Below are 15413 nucleotides of genomic sequence, written 5' to 3'. Positions count from 1 at the left end.
AGAACACTAAATCCCAGAAGAAAACAGAGCTTCAACTGCCAGAGAAAAGCCACCCTAACATACTGCAATCATGGGGGAGACTTTTTTTTAAGAATAGTAATAATAATGATAGCATTTATTAAGCGCTTACTATGTGCAAAGCACTGTTCTAAACCCTGGGGAGGTTACAAGGTGATCAGGTTGTCCCACGGGGGGCTCACAGTCTTAATCCCCATTTTACAGATGAGGTAACAGAGGCACGGAGAAGTTAAGTGACTTGCCCAAAGTCACACAGCTGACAATGGGCAAAGCGGGATTTGAACCCATGACCTCTGACTCCAAAGCCTGTGCTTTTTCCACTGAGCCACCCTGTCAGTGGAGGAAAAAAAACAAACAAAAAATAGCACCAGGAGTAACAACCAAAGCAGCACTATGAGTAGTGTTTGTGTGGGCTTGGAGACGTCCTTTTGGCTGTTTATTGTATCAATCAATCAATCGTATTTATTGAGCGCTTACTGTGTGCAGAGCACTGTACTAAGCGCTTGGGAAGTACAAGTTGGCAACATATAGAGACAGTCCCTACCCAACAGTGGGCTCACAGTCTAAAAGGGGGAGACAGAGAACAAAACCAAACATACTAACAAAATAAAATAAATAGAATAGATATGTACAAGTAAAATAAATAAATAAATAAATAAAATAAATATTGTATTGTACTTTGCCAAGTGCTTAGTACAGTGCTCTGCACACAAATAAGTGCTTAATAAATACAATTGAATGAATGAGGAAAAGGGGGGCTTAGTCTGGGACAGATATATTTGGGGAGATAAAACACGGAAGAAATCATGAAGACAAAAACAAAGATCAGCAGGGTAGCCCGCGGACTGTAATCTATAAACTATAATCTATTATAGATTATAAATATATAATATATAATCTATTATAGATTATAAATATATAATATATAATAATATATTATAGATTATAAACTGTAATCTATAAACTCCTCTGAAGATTATAAACTCCCTGTGGGCAGGGATCGCATGTAACAACTCCATTCTCAATGGTTTAGTACATTGCTCTGCCCACAGTGAGTGTTCAATAAATACCACTGATTGATAAGGTACTGTGGCTATACTGTGGCTGTACTATTACTCTATTTATTTTACTTGTCCATATCTATTCTATTTATTTTATTTTGTTAATATGTTTTGTTTTGTTCTCTGTCTCCCCCTTCTAGACTGTGAGCCCACTGTTGCGTAGGGACCGTCTCTATGTGTTGCCAATTTGTACTTCCCAAGTGCTTAGTACAGCGCTCTGCACACAGTAAGCGCTCAATAAATACGATTGATTGATTGTGGCAGCAAAATTCCAGGCTTCTCACAGTTCAGAATCCACAGTCCCAACTGTGGCCACTACAGAGAAGCCACCACGGTCTTCCCGAGGTTTGAGGAAATGATTACATTATGTTGTGTCACATTTGTAATAATTATAATCACTGTGGTATTTAAGTGCTTGCTATGTGCCAGGCACTGTACTAAGCTCCAGGGTGGAGACAAGCAAATCAGGATGGACACAGCCCCTGTCCCCCATGGGACTCACAGTCTTAATCCCATTCATTCATTCGTATTTATTGAGCACTTACTCTGTGCAAAGCACTGCGTGGCTCAGTGGAAAGAGCCCGGGCTTTGGAGTCAGAGGTCATGGGTTCAAATCCCGGCTCTGCCAATTGTCAGTTGTGTGACTTTGGGCAAGTCACTTCTCTGTGCCTCAGTTACCTCATCTGTAAAATGAGGATGAAGACTGTGAGCCCCCTTTGGGACAACCTGATCACCTTGTAACCTTCCCAGCGTTTAGAACAGTGCTTTGCGCATAGTAAGCGCTTAATAAATGCCGCCATCATCATCATCACTGTACTAAGCGTTTGGGAGAGTACAATACAAGAACAAACAGACATATTCCTGCCCATAATGAGCTCACAGTCTAGAGGATAAGGGTGAGGGACTTGAGGCCCGGAGAAGTGAAGCAACTTGCCCAAGGTCACACAGCAGACGGGGCAGAGCCAGGCTTAATCATTCTTTCAGTCAATCGTATTTATTGAGCGCTTTCTGTGTGCAGAGCACTGTACTAAGCGCTGGCTTAGAACCCAGGTCCTTCTGACTCTCAGGCCCTTGTTCTATCCACTAGGCCACGCTGCTTCTCGGCAAAAGACATAATATACACTCTAGAAAACTGCTTACCCTTAAATATTCCTTCTCCCAAAAGACAGGATACACTCGACTGAGGACGGCCTGTGGAAGGACGAATGAGGGGGTCCGGAATCGGTTCTCCATTTGCCCCCTCTGTTCCAGCCACCTGGACCGTTGGGTGGGGACCGTCTTTATATGTTGCCAACTTGTACTTCCCAAGCGCTTAGTACAGTGCTCAGCACACAGTAAGCGCTCAATAAATACGATTGAATGAATAAGGGCAAACACTTGGAGCTCAAACTGGTCTGCTCCATATTCCCCAGCGGGACTGACAGGGATGGGAGGGTGAGAGTGGCACTGGGCAAGCCACTGGCACTATAATCAATTCCTCTACCCAGGCTGCCGGCCACAACAAGCAGGAAACTCCATCCCTACAGGGGGAGGTGAGCTCAGCACAGCAGGTACTCTGTATTCTTAAGCACCAGACAGAGAACATGGGCCTGGGAATCAGAAGGTCATGGGTTCTAATCCTACTTCTGCCAACTGTCTGCTGTGTGTCCTTGGTTAAGTCACTTTACTTCTCTGTGCCTCCCTCAGTTCCCTCATCTGTAAATGGGGATGGAGACTGTGAGCCCCATGTGGGACAGGGAATGTGTCCAACCTAATTTGCTTGTACCCACCCTGGCGCTTAGTACAGTGCTTGGCACATAGCTCTTAAATCCATTATTGTTGTTATTAGGCAGGGAAGCACCACTCTCTCAGTTGGGTCATTTCCCCTTTGCCAGTCCATTTTGGCCTGGGAACTGACTTACTGCCTTTTCCTTTTGGGATAAAAAAAATAATAATTAATAATTATGGTATTTATTAAGCACTGACTATGTGCCAGGCACTATTCTAAGTGCTGGGGTGGATACAAGCAAATCATTCATTCATTCAGTCGTATTTATTGAGTGCCGTACTAAGCACTCAAATCCCGGCTCCACCGCTTGTCAGCTGTGTGACTTTGGGCAAGTCACTTAACTTCTCTGTGGATACAAGCAAATCATTCATTCATTCAGTCATATTTATTGAGTGCCGTACTAAGCACTCAAATCCCGGCTCCACCGCTTGTCAGCTGTGTGACTTTGGGCAAGTCACTTAACTTCTCTGTGCCTCAGTTCCCTCTCATCTGTAAAATGGAGATGAAGACTATGAGCCCCCTGTGGGACAACCTGATCATCTTGTAATCCCCAGCGCTTAGAACGGTGATTTGCACATAGTAAGCGCTTAATAAATGCCATCATTATTCCCTTCTAGACTGTGAGCCCGCTGTTGGGTAGGGACCGTCTCTATGTGTTGCCGACTTGTACTTCCCAAGCGCTTAGTACAGTGCTCTGCACACAGTAAGTGCTCAATAAATATGATTAAATGAATGAATGACAACCTGATCACCTTGTATCCTCCCCAGCGCTTAGAGCAGTGCTTTGCACATAGTAAGCGCTTAACAAATGCCATCATCATCATCACTTGGAAAGTACAGTTCAGCAATAGAGAGACTACCTGCCCACAACTGGTTTACAGTCTAGAAGGGCTCACAGTCTCAAACCGCACTGTACAGATGAGGTCACTTAGGCCCCGAGAACTGAAGTGACTTCCCCAAGGACACCCAGCAGACAAATGGCAGAGCTGGGATTAGAACCCATGACCTTCTGACTTGCAGGCCTGGGCTCTAGCCACTCACTACGCAGAGGGAAAGCTGTGGAACAGGTCCTAACATGGAAGAACAGGGAAAGCAAGCGGCCAGGCTTCCAGAAAACCATGTGAGGGGGGAAGTGGGAAGCCTCAATTTCCCTTGTGGTGGGCCAGCCTTCACTGCGCGTGCTTCCCCCTCTCCATCCCCCCCACCTTACCTCCTTCCCTTCCCCACAGCACATGTATATATGTTTGTGCATATTTATTACTCTATTTATTTATTTTACTTGTACATATCTATTCTATTTATTTTATTTTGTTAGTATGTTTGGTTTTGTTCTCTGTCTCCCCCTTTTAGACTGTGAGCCCACTGTTGGGTAGGGACTGTCTGTATATGTTGCCAATTTGTACTTCCCAGGCGCTTAGTACAGTGCTCTGCACATAGTAAGCGCTCAATAAATACGATTGATTGATATGTTGCCAACTTGTACTTCCCAAGCTCTTAGTACAGCGCTCTTCACACAGTAAGCGCTCAATAAATATGATTGATTGATTGATATGTTGCCAACTGGTACTTCCCAAGCGCTTACTACAGCACCCTGCACACAGTAAGCGCTCAATAAATACGGTTCTAATTATTTTATTTTGTTAATACGTTTTGTTTTGTTGTCTCTAGACTGTGAGCCCGTTGTTGGGTAGGGACCGTCTCTCTATGTTGCCAACTTGTACTTCCCAAGCGCTTAGTACAGCGCCCTGCACACAGTAAGCGCTCAATAAATACGGTTCTTATTATTTTATTTTGTTAATACGTTTTGTTTTGTTGTCTCTAGACTGTGAGCCCGCTGTTGGGTAGGGACCGTCTCTCTATGTTGCCAACTTGTACTTCCCAAGCGCTTAGTACCGTGCTCTGCACACAGTAAGCGCTCAATAAATACGAGCGCTCTCCATCCCCCCCATTTTACCTCCTTCCCTTCCCCACAGCACCTGTATATATGTATATATGTTTGTACATATTTACTACTCTATTTATTTTACTTGTACATATCTATTCTATTGATTTTATTTTGTTAGTATGTTTGGTTTTGTTCTGTCTCCCCCTTTTAATAATAATAATAATAATAATAATTGGCATTTGTTAAGCGCTTACTATGTGCAAAGCACTGTTCTAAGCGCTGGGGAGGATACACGGTGATCAGGTTGTCCCACGTGGGGCTCATGGGCTTAATCCCCATTTTACAGATGAGGTAACTGAGGCCCAGAGAAGTGAAATGACTTGCCCAAAGTCACATGGCTGACAAGTGGCAGAGCCGGGGTTTGAACCCATGACCTCTGACTCCAAAGCCCGGGCTCTTTCCACTGAGCCACGCTGCTTCTCTATATATGTTTGTACATATTTATTACTCTGTTAATTTATTTTGCTTGTCCATATCTATTCTATTTATTTTATTATTTTGTTAATATATTTGGTTTTGTTCTCTGTCCCCCCCTTCTAGACTGTGAGCCCACTGTTGGGTAGGGACTATTTATTTTATTTTGTTAATATGTTTGGTTTTGTTCCCTGTCTCCCCCTTCCAGACTGTGAGCCCACTGTTGGGTAGGGACTATTTATTTTATTTTGTTAATATGTTTGGTTTTGTTCCCTGTCTCCCCCTTCTAGACTGTGAGCCCACTGTTGGGTAGGGACTATTTATTTTATTTTGTTATTATATTTGGTTTTGTTCTCTGTCTCCCCCTTCCAGACTGTGAGCCCACTGTTGGGTAGGGACTATTTATTTTATTTTGTTAATATGTTTGGTTTTGTTCCCTGTCTCCCCCTTCTAGACTGTGAGCCCGCTGTTGGGTAGGGACCGTCTCCATATGTTGCCAACTTGGACTTCCCAAGCGCTTAGTACAGTGCTCTGCACACAGTAAGCGCTCAATAAATAGGATTGAGTGATTGATTGGGAGGAAGGGGCGTGGCTTCAGGGGGTGGCGGGTGGAATTCTGGGAGAAAGGGGCGTGGCTTGACGGTTCGGGGGGCGGGGCTACGCGAGGGGAGGAGGGAGCGGCTCCTCGTGCGCCTGCGCCGAGTTCCTTCCGCTCTGGTCCTGCGTGGCGGAACTGACCTTTGACCCCGGCCAAATGATGGACAGCCGCTGCCGCCTCCTCCGAGCTGTCCGCCGGCGTCCCCTCCTCCCGGGCCCCAACTGATCTCCAGCGGACGCCGGTGAGCGGGGGAGGGGCAAGGCCGGTGGGAAGAGCCCGGGCCTGGGACTCAAAAGAACCTAATAATAATAAAATAATAAAATTTGTACTTCCCAAGCGCTTAGTCCAGTGCTCTGCACATAGTAAGCGCTCAGTAAATACGATTGATGATGATGATGATGACAAAAATAATAATAATAATAACAGTGGCCTTTGTTAAGCGCTTACTATGTGCCAAGCACTGTACTAAGCGCTGGGGCGGTTACAGGCAAAAAGGGTTCATTCATTCAACCGTATTCATTGAGCACTTACGGTGTGCAGAGCACTGGCCCTACTGAGAGCTCACCTCCTCCGGGAGGCCTTCCCAGACTGAGCCCCTTCATCATCAGTCGTATTTATTGAGCGCTTACTGTGGGCAGAGCACTGGACTAAGCGCTTGGGAAGTACAAGTTGGCAACATAGAGCGACTGTCCCTATCCAGCAGCGGGCTCGCAGTCTAGAGACAACAAAACAAAACGTATTAACAAAATAAAATAATTAGAACCGTATTTATTGAGCACTTACTGTGTGCAGGGCACGGTACTAAGCGCTTGGGAAGTACAAGTTGGCAACATATAGAGACGGTCCCTACCCAACAGCGGGCTCACAGTCTAGAGACAACAAAACAAAACGTATTAACACGTAAAACCTATTTTAAAATGTATTTTAGACTGTTAGGCTCACAGTCTAAAAGACTTCCTTCCTTCCTCTCCCCCTCGTCCCCCTCTCCATCTCCCCATCTTACCTCCTTCCCTTCCCTACAGCACCTGTATATATGTTTGTACATATTTATTTCTCTATTTATTTGTACATATCTATTCTATTTATTTTATTTTGTTAGTATGTTTGGTTTTGCTCTCTGTCTCCCCTTTCTAGACTGTGAGCCCACTGTTGGATAGGGACTGTCTCTATATGTTGCCAGCTTGTACTTCCCAAGCGCTTAGTCCAGTGCTCTGCACACAGTAAGCGCTCAATAAATACTATTGATTGATTGATTGATTGACCTAATAATAATAAAAATAATAATAATAATAATAATATTGGTCTTTGTTAAGCGCTTACTATGTGCCAAGCACTGTACTAAGCGCTGGGGCAGTTACAAGCAAATCGGGTTCATTCATTCAACCGTATTTATTAAGCGCTTACTGTGTGCAGAGCACTGGCCCTACTGAGAGCTCACCTCCTCCAGGAGGCCTTCCCAGACTGAGCCCCTTCCTTCCTCTCCCCCTCGTCCCCCTCTCCATCCCCCCATCTTACTTCCTTCCCTTCCCCACAGCACCTGTATATATGTATATATGTTTGTACAGATTTATTACTCTATTTTATTTGTACATATCTATTCTATTTATTTTATTTTGTTAGTATGTTTGGTTTTGTTCTCTGTCTCCCCCTTTTAGACTGTGAGCCCACTGCTGGGTAGGGACTGTCTCTCTATGTTGCCAACTTGTACTTCCCAAGCGCTTAGTCCAGTGCTCTGCACACAGTAAGCGCTCAATAAATACGATTGATTGATTGATTGATTGACTAAGCGCTTGGGAAGGGCAAGTTGGCAACATCTAGAGACGGTCCCCACCCAACAGCGGGCTCACAGTCTAGAAGGGGGAGACAGACGACAAAACAAAACATGTTAACAGAATAAAATAAATAGAATAAATATGTACAAGTAAATAAATGAATAAATAGAGTAATAAATACGGACAAACATATGTACATTGGGTAGGGACTGTCTCCATATGTTGCTAACTTGTACTTCCCAAGTGCTTAGTACAGTGCTCTGCACACAGTAAGCGCTCAATAGATACGATTGATTGATTGATATACAGGTGCTGTGGGGAAGGGAAGGAGGTAAGGCAGGGGATGGAGGGGTTTGAGGTGAGCCCTCAATCAATCGTATTGATCAATCAATCAATCGTATTTATTGAGCACTTACTGCGTGCAGAGCGCTGTACTAAGCGCTTGGGACGTACAAGTTGGCAACATATAAGATGGTCCCTACCCAACAGCGGGCTCACAGTCTAGAAGGGAAATATATAGGGCAAATATACAGGGCAAAACCTGATCAAACACATAGAGCTTCTGTCCCCCATTCAAGAAGGTAATCAGGTTGGACACAGCTCCCATCCTGCATGAGACTCCCAGTCTACGTAGGAGGGAGTAGGATTTAATGTGCCCAGAGAAGCAGCGTGGCTCAGTGGAAAGAGCCCGGGCTTTGGAGTCAGAGGTCATGAGTTCAAACCCCGGCTCCGCCAATTGTCAGCTGGGTGACTTTGGGCAGGTCACTTAACTTCTCTGGGCTTCAGTTACCTCATCTGTAAAATAGGGATTAAGACTGTGAGCCCCCTGTGGGACAACCTGATCACCTTGAAACCTCCCCGGCGCTTAGAACAGTGCTTTGCACATAGTAAGTGCTTAATAAATGTCATTATTATTATAAATCCATCCGAGTCTGAAGACTCTGGCTACAGTCTGTCGGTTGCGTAGACAATCGAGTCAGTGAGGCCTCAGGAAGCTCTCCTCAACCTCTCTGATTTTTGATGATATTGCTTTTGAGCGCTCAGTACCCTGTTTGTCCTCCGACAGTTCTGTGCCCTCCGTTACATTAGTCTTTGCCTCTCCTGGTTGGTCACTGTGCAGCACGGCAGAGGATCCGGCTTCGTATTCCGAAATTTCAGGTAAGTTGCCCTCATCAGTTTTCTCCAATTTTTCAGCAGCCCACTTTTTTGCAGCTTCAGCAAGCTCTTTTTCACCGGCCTCTTGGGTGCTTGTCTCTGGGACTCCGTGACATCCCCAGCCTTTGAAGAAGCAACTGTGGTAGAGCTTGAAGGCGATGTATCCCTTGATGCCTTTAACGACGTTACGGAAGGCCCATCCTTATTTCTGCTATGCTGCGACTGGTGGAAAGAATAACTTTTGCTTCTTTCCGGAGAATAGCTTCTACTGCTGACGCTGGAGCCAGATCTGCTATGAGGGGAGTCTTTTCGGCTTACGGGTGATTCCCTGAAGAAAGGAGCGTCTCTTTTATGAGGAGACCGCTCTCTCGTGTAATGAGAAGAGTAGAAGCTTTTTCGTCTTAATTCGTTTAGACGAATTCGTTATAATTCGTTTAATTATAATAGTAATGGTATTTGTTAAGCGCTTACTGCGTGCCAAGCACTGTACTAAGTGCTGGGGTGGTTACAAGCAAATCAGTTGGACCCAGTCCCCGTCCCACAAGGGGCTCACAGTCTCAATCCCCTTTTTAATTATAATAATAATGGTATTTGTTAAGTGCTTATTGCGTGCCAAGCACTGTACTAAGTGCTGGGGCGGTTACAAGCAAGTTGGGTTGGACCCAGTCCCCGTCCCACAAGGGGCTCACAGTCTCAATCCCCATTTTAATTATAATAATAATGGTATTAAGCGCTTACTGCGTGCCAAGCACTGTACTAAGCGCTGGGGTGGTTACAAGCAAATCGGGTGGGACACAGTCCCCGTCCCACAAGGGGCTCACAGTCTCAATCCCCATTTTAATTATAATAATAATGGTATTTGTTAAGCGCTTACTGCGTGCCAAGCACTGTACTAAGCGCCGGGGCGGTTACAAGCAAATCGGTTGGACCCAGTCCCCGTCCCACAAGGGGCTCACAGTCTCAATCCACATTTTAATTATAATAATAATGGTATTTGTTAAGCGCTTACTGCGTGCCAAGCACTGTACTAAGCGGTGGGGCGGTTACAAGCAAATCGGGTTGGACACAGTCCCTGTCCCACAAGGGGCTCACAGTCTCAATCCCCATTTTAATTATAATAATAATGGTATTAAGCGCTTACTGCATGCCAAGCACTGTACTAAGCGCTGGGGCGGTTACAAGCAAATCGGGTGGGACACAGTCCCCATCCCACAAGGGGCTCACAGTCTCAATCCCCATTTTAATTATAGTAGTAATGGTATTTGTTAAGCGCTTATTGTGTACCAAGCACTGTACTAAGAGCTGGGGTGGTTACAAGCAAATCGGTTGGACCCAGTCCCCATCCCACAAGGGGCTCACAGTCTCAATCCCCATTTTAATTATAATAATAATGATGATGGAATTTATTAAGCGCTTACTATGTGGAAAGTACTGTACTAAGTGCTGGGGTGGTTACAAGCAAATCGGGTTGGACAGAGGCTCTGTCCCACAAGGGGCTCACAGTCTCAATCCCCATTTTAATTACAATAATAATAATGATGGCATTTATTAAGCGCTTACTATGTGCAAAGCACTGTTCTAAGCGCTGGGGAGGTTACAAGGTGATCAGGTTGTCCCACAGGGGGCTCACATTCTCAATCCCCATTTTAATAATAATAATAATAATGGCATTTATTAAGCGTTTTCTATGTGCAAAGCACTGTTGTAAGCGCTGGGGAGGTTACAGCGTGATCAGGTTGTCCCACGGGGGGCTCACAGTCTTAATCCCCATTTTCCAGATGAGGGAACTGAGGTCCAGAGAATAATAATAATGGCATTTATTTACTAAGCACTTACTACGTGCAAAGCACTGTTCTAAGGGCTGGGGGGGGCGGTTACAGGGTGATCAGGTGGGCTCACAATCTTCATCCCCATTTTACAGATGAGGGAACTGAGGCCCAGAGAAGTGAAGTGACTTGCCCAGAGTCACACAGCTGACAAGTGGCGGAGCTGGGATTTGAACCCATGACCTCTGACTCCAAAGCCCGGGCTCTTTCCACTGAGCCACGCTGCTTCCCGTAGTAATAATAGTAATGGTATTTGTTAAGCGCTTACTAAGTGCCAAGCACTGTTCTAAACACTGGGGTGGCTACAAGCAAATTGGGTTGGACCCAGTCCCTGTCCCACAAGGGGATCACAGTCTCAATCCCCATTTTAATTATAATAATAATGGCATTTGTTAAGCGCTTACTGTGTGCCAAGCACTGTTCTAAACACTGGGGGAGATACAAGGTAGTCGGGTTGTCCCACGTGAGGCTCACGGCCTTAATCCCCATTTTGCAGATGAGGGAACTGAGGTACAGAGAATAATAATAATAATAATAGCATTTGATAAGCGCTGACTATGTGCAAAGCGCTGTTCTAAGCGCTGGGAAGGATACAAGGTGATTAGATTGTCCCACGTGGGGCTCACAGTCCCCGTTTTACAGATGAGGTAACTGAGGTACAGAGAAGTTAAGTGATTTGCCCAAAGTCACACAGCTGACAGGTGGCGGAGCCGGGATTGTTCTAAGTGCTGGGGTAGGTACGAGGTAATCAGGTTGTCCCCTGTGGGGCTCCCAGTCTTAATCCACATTTTAGAGATGTGGAAACTGAGGCACAGAGAGGTGACTTGCCCCAAGTCACACAGCTGTTAAGTGGCGGAGCAGGGATTAGAACCCACAACCGTGGCTCCCAAACCCTTGCTCTTTCCCCTGAGCCACGCTGCTTCCCTGAAGTGAAGTGACTTGCCCTAAGTCACACAGCTGACGAGTTGCGGAGTCGGGATTAGAATCCATGACCTCTGGACTCCCAAGCCCGGGCTCTTTCCATTGAGCCACGCTGCTGCCCTGGGTTCTAATCGAGAAGCAGCGTGGCTCAGTGGCAAGAGCCCGGGCTTTGGAGTCAGAGGTCATGGGTTCAAATCCTGGCTCTGCCAATTGTCAGTTGTGTGACTTCGGGCAAGTCACTTCACTTCTCTGTGCCTCAGTGACCTCGTCTGTCAAATGGGGATTAAAACTGTGAGCCCCCCGTGGGACAACCTGATCACCTTGTTACCTCCCCAGCGCTTAGAACAGTGCTTTGCACATAGTAAGCGCTTAATAAATGCCATTACTATTATTATTAATACCGACTCGGCCCCTTGTCTGCTGTGTGACCTCGGACTAGTCATTTCCCTTCTCTGGGCCTCAGTTGATTCCTCTGGAAAATGGGGATTAAGACTGGGAGCCCCATGTTGGACAGGGGCTATGTTCTCTATCCCAGCGCTTAGTACAGTGCCTGGCACAATACCGTTTAAACAAAAAAGGCAGGACCATGGAGTCTTCTTTCTGACTTCGCAAGGAGATTTTCTTTAAAATTGTGGTATTTGTTAAGCGCTTATTACATGCCCAGCACTGCACCAAACCGTGGAAGAAGCAACCAGTGATATTTATTGAACACTTACTCTATGTGAGGCATTCATTCATTTATTCATTCAACCGTATTTTTTGAGCATTTCATTCATTCATCCATTCATTCGTATTTATTGAGCGCTTACTGTGTGCAGAGCACTGTACTAAGCGCTTGGGATATACAAGTTGGCAACATCTAGAGACGGTCCCTACCCAACAGTGGGCTCACAGTCTAGAAGGGGGAGACGGAGAACAAAACAAAGCATATTAACAGAATAAAATAAATAGAATAAATATGTACAAGTAAAATAAATAGAGTAATAAATACATACAAACATATATACAGGTACCAAGCAGGTACTTAGCGCTGTAGTAAGTGCTTGGAAAGTTCAATTCTTTCTCGACTTAAGCTTCATTTCCCCCCCACTTCTAGACTGTAAAGCTCGTTGTGGGCGGGGAATGTGTCCCGAGCACTTAATACAGTGCTCTGCACACAGTAAGCAGCGTGGCTCAGTGGAAAGAGCCCAGGCCTGGGGGTCAGAGGTTGTGGGTTCCAATCCCGGCTCCGCTGGTCAGCTGTGTGACCTTGGGCCAGTCACCTCACTTGTGTGCAGAGCACTGTTCTAAGCCCTTGGAAAGAACACTCCCTGCCCACAACAGGCTCACAGTATAGAGAGGGGGAGACAGATATCATCATCCTCATCAATCGTATTTATTGAGCGCTTACTGTGTGCAGAGCACTGTACTAAGCGCTTGGGAAGTACAAGTTGGCAAAGATATCAAAACAAGTAAACAGGCATCAGTATAAATAAATAGAATTGTAGATCTGTATGGCTATACACAAGGGTGGGGGGGGAGGGAGCGAGTCGAGGTGATGTGGAAGGGAGCTGCGGAAAAGGGGAGCTTAGTCTGGGAAGGCCTCTTGGAGGAGGTGAGCTATCAGTAGGTTTTTGAAGGGGGGAAGTGTGGTTGGCAGATTTGAGGAGGGAGAGCGTACCGGGCCAGGGGTCGGCGGTGGGACAGGCGAGAACGAGGCCCGGTGAGGAGGTTTGCAGCGGCAGAGGAGCGGAGTGTGCGGGCTGGGATGGAGAAGGAAACTGTGAGCCCGTTGTGGGCAGGGATTGTCTCTATTTGTTGCTGAATTGTTCTTCCCAAGCACTTAGTACAGTGCTGTGCACACAGTAAGCTCTCAATAAGATTGAATGAGTGAGTGGAGGAGCGAAGGGAGGTGAGGTAAGAAGGGTCAAGGTACTGGTGAGCTTTAAAGCCAATAGCGAGGAGTTTTGTTCGATACGGAGGTTGATAGGGAACCACGGGGGATTTTTGAGGAGGGGAGTGACGTGCCCAGAGAGTTTCTTTAGAAAGATAATTTGGGCAGTGGAGTGAAGTATGGACTGAAGTGGGGAGAGACAGGAGGTTGGGAGGTCAGAAAGGAGGCTGGTGCAGTAATACTGTCGGGACAGGGTGAGCGATTGTACTAACGCGATAGCGGTTTGGATGGAGAGGAAAGGGAGGATCGTGGCATTGTTGTGAAGGTGGGACCGACAGGATTTGGTGAGGGGTTGGATATGTGGGGTGAATGAGGGAGCGGAGTCAAGGATGACACCAAGGTTACGGGTTTGTGAGATGGGAAGGATGGTTGTGCCGGCGACAGTGACGGGAAAGTTCGGCTGAGGACAAGGTTTTGGGGGGTAGATAGGGAGCTCTGTCTTGGACATGTTGAGTTTTAGGTGGTGGGTGGACATCCAAGTGGAGATATCCTGAAAGCAGGAGATGTGAGCCTGGAGGGAGGGAGAGAGAACAGGGGAGGAGATGTAGATTTGGGCTGTGGGAGCGAATGAGTTCACCAAGGGAGTGAGTGTAGATGGGGAACAGAAGGGGACCGAGAACTGACCCTTGAGGAACCCCTACAATTAGGGAATGGGAGGGGGAGAAGGAGACTGAGAATGAATGGCCGGAGAGAGGAGAACCAGAAGAGGATGGAGTCAGTTAAGCCAAGGTTGGATAACGTATTGAGGAGAAGGGGATGGTCCACAGTGTCAGAGGCAGCTGAGAAGTTGAGGAAGATTAGGATAGAGTAGGAGCCGTTGGATTTGGCAAGAAGGAGGTCGCTGATGACCTTTGAGAGGGCGGTTTCAGTGGAGTGAAGGGGGCGGCAGCCAGATTGGAGGGGGTCCAGGAGAGAGTTGGAGGAGAGGAATTGGAGGCAGCGAGTGTAGATGACTCACTCCAGGAGTTTAGAAAGGAAGGGGAAGAGGGAGATGGGGCCATAACTGGAAGGCGCAGTGAGGTCAAGGGAGGGTTTTTTTTTAGGATGGGGGAAACATGGGCATGTTGAAGGCAGTGAGGAAGAAGCCGTCGGAGAGTGAGCGATTGAAATGGTAGTTAAGGAAGGAAGGGGTGAGAGTTTTTGTAAGGTGCAAAGGAATGGGGTCTGATTCCCACATGGAGGGGGTGGCACTTGAGAGGAGGCTCTGAAGATACTGCTGGGAAGGATGGGAAAGTTGAAGAGGGGACCAAGAGGAGGGGCGATGGAGGAATGTAGGGGCGTTTTGAGGAACTGATGGTGTTAATCTTCTTAATGAAGTAGATGGCCAGAACTGAGCGTTTGGGAAAGTACCGTACAACGGAATTGGGAGATGTGATCCCCACCCATAAGGAGGTTACCGTCAGGAGGGGGAAAACAGGCATTAAAATTTCAGGTAGTATAATTTTGCGAAGTAGAAGAATATTTACCTCAAAGCTGGGAGGCTGGGGTGAGTATCAGAGCGCTCTCGCAATATTATGAGATCTGATACAGTTCCTGCCCGACGTGGCGACTCACAGTCTAAGGGAAAGTGGGAACAGACACAGAGAAGTTAAGTGGCATACCCAAGGTAAAACAGCAGGCAATCGGTAGAGTCTGGGGTCTGTGTCAATCAGTCGTATTCGTTGAGCCCTTACCATGCACAGAGCACTTATACTGACACATTCTGTGACACCAAACTGACACCAAAAGTGAGAAGCAGCCTGTCCTAATGGAAAGAGCATGGGCCTCAGAGTCAGAGGACTTGGTTTCTAATACCAACATTACCAGTTCCTTCATGTGTGACCTTGGGTAAGTCCCTTAACTTCTCGGTACCTCAGTTTCCTCAACCCACGTGGGACAAAAACTGTGTCCAACCCCTACCCCAGCGCCTAGAACAGTTCTTGACACATAGTAAGCACTTAACCAATACCCAAATGATAGTAATCAGTAATGATAATGATGATATTTGTTAAGCGCCTTCTGT

The 15413-nt window shown here is 46.4% G+C and overlaps 2 protein-coding genes across 4 annotated transcripts in view; one reads left to right on the top strand and one right to left on the bottom strand.

Moving 5' to 3' along the window:
• The window catches only part of LOC119941848 (periphilin-1-like), a 37203-nt gene extending 25137 nt beyond the window's left edge, over positions 1-12066 (bottom strand). The window contains exons 1-4 of the mRNA XM_038762363.1: positions 12041-12066; positions 8846-9131; positions 8563-8813; positions 5945-6030 (exon numbers count right to left, since the gene is read on the bottom strand). Of these exons, the coding sequence (XP_038618291.1) occupies positions 5945-6030; positions 8563-8813; positions 8846-9131; positions 12041-12066 (649 nt within the window). The remainder of the gene's footprint in view (positions 1-5944; positions 6031-8562; positions 8814-8845; positions 9132-12040) is intronic.
• The window catches only part of ASCC2 (activating signal cointegrator 1 complex subunit 2), a 32767-nt gene continuing 23283 nt past the window's right edge, over positions 5930-15413 (top strand). Inside the window, exons 1-2 of one of the 3 annotated variants that reach the window (XM_038763615.1) lie at positions 5930-6045; positions 8666-8734. The gene's annotated coding sequence lies outside the window, so the exon portion shown is untranslated. Of the gene's footprint in view, positions 6046-8642; positions 8735-15413 lie in introns of all 3 variants that reach the window. The other 2 variants (XM_038763614.1, XM_038763616.1) reach the window with 2 other exon arrangements.

Source organism: Tachyglossus aculeatus, chromosome 21 (genome assembly GCF_015852505.1).
Source record: "Tachyglossus aculeatus isolate mTacAcu1 chromosome 21, mTacAcu1.pri, whole genome shotgun sequence".
Classification (NCBI taxonomy): Eukaryota; Metazoa; Chordata; class Mammalia; order Monotremata; family Tachyglossidae; genus Tachyglossus; species Tachyglossus aculeatus.
The sequence above is the reverse complement of the archived record's forward strand: the minus strand, read 5'-3'. Positions and strand labels throughout refer to the sequence as shown.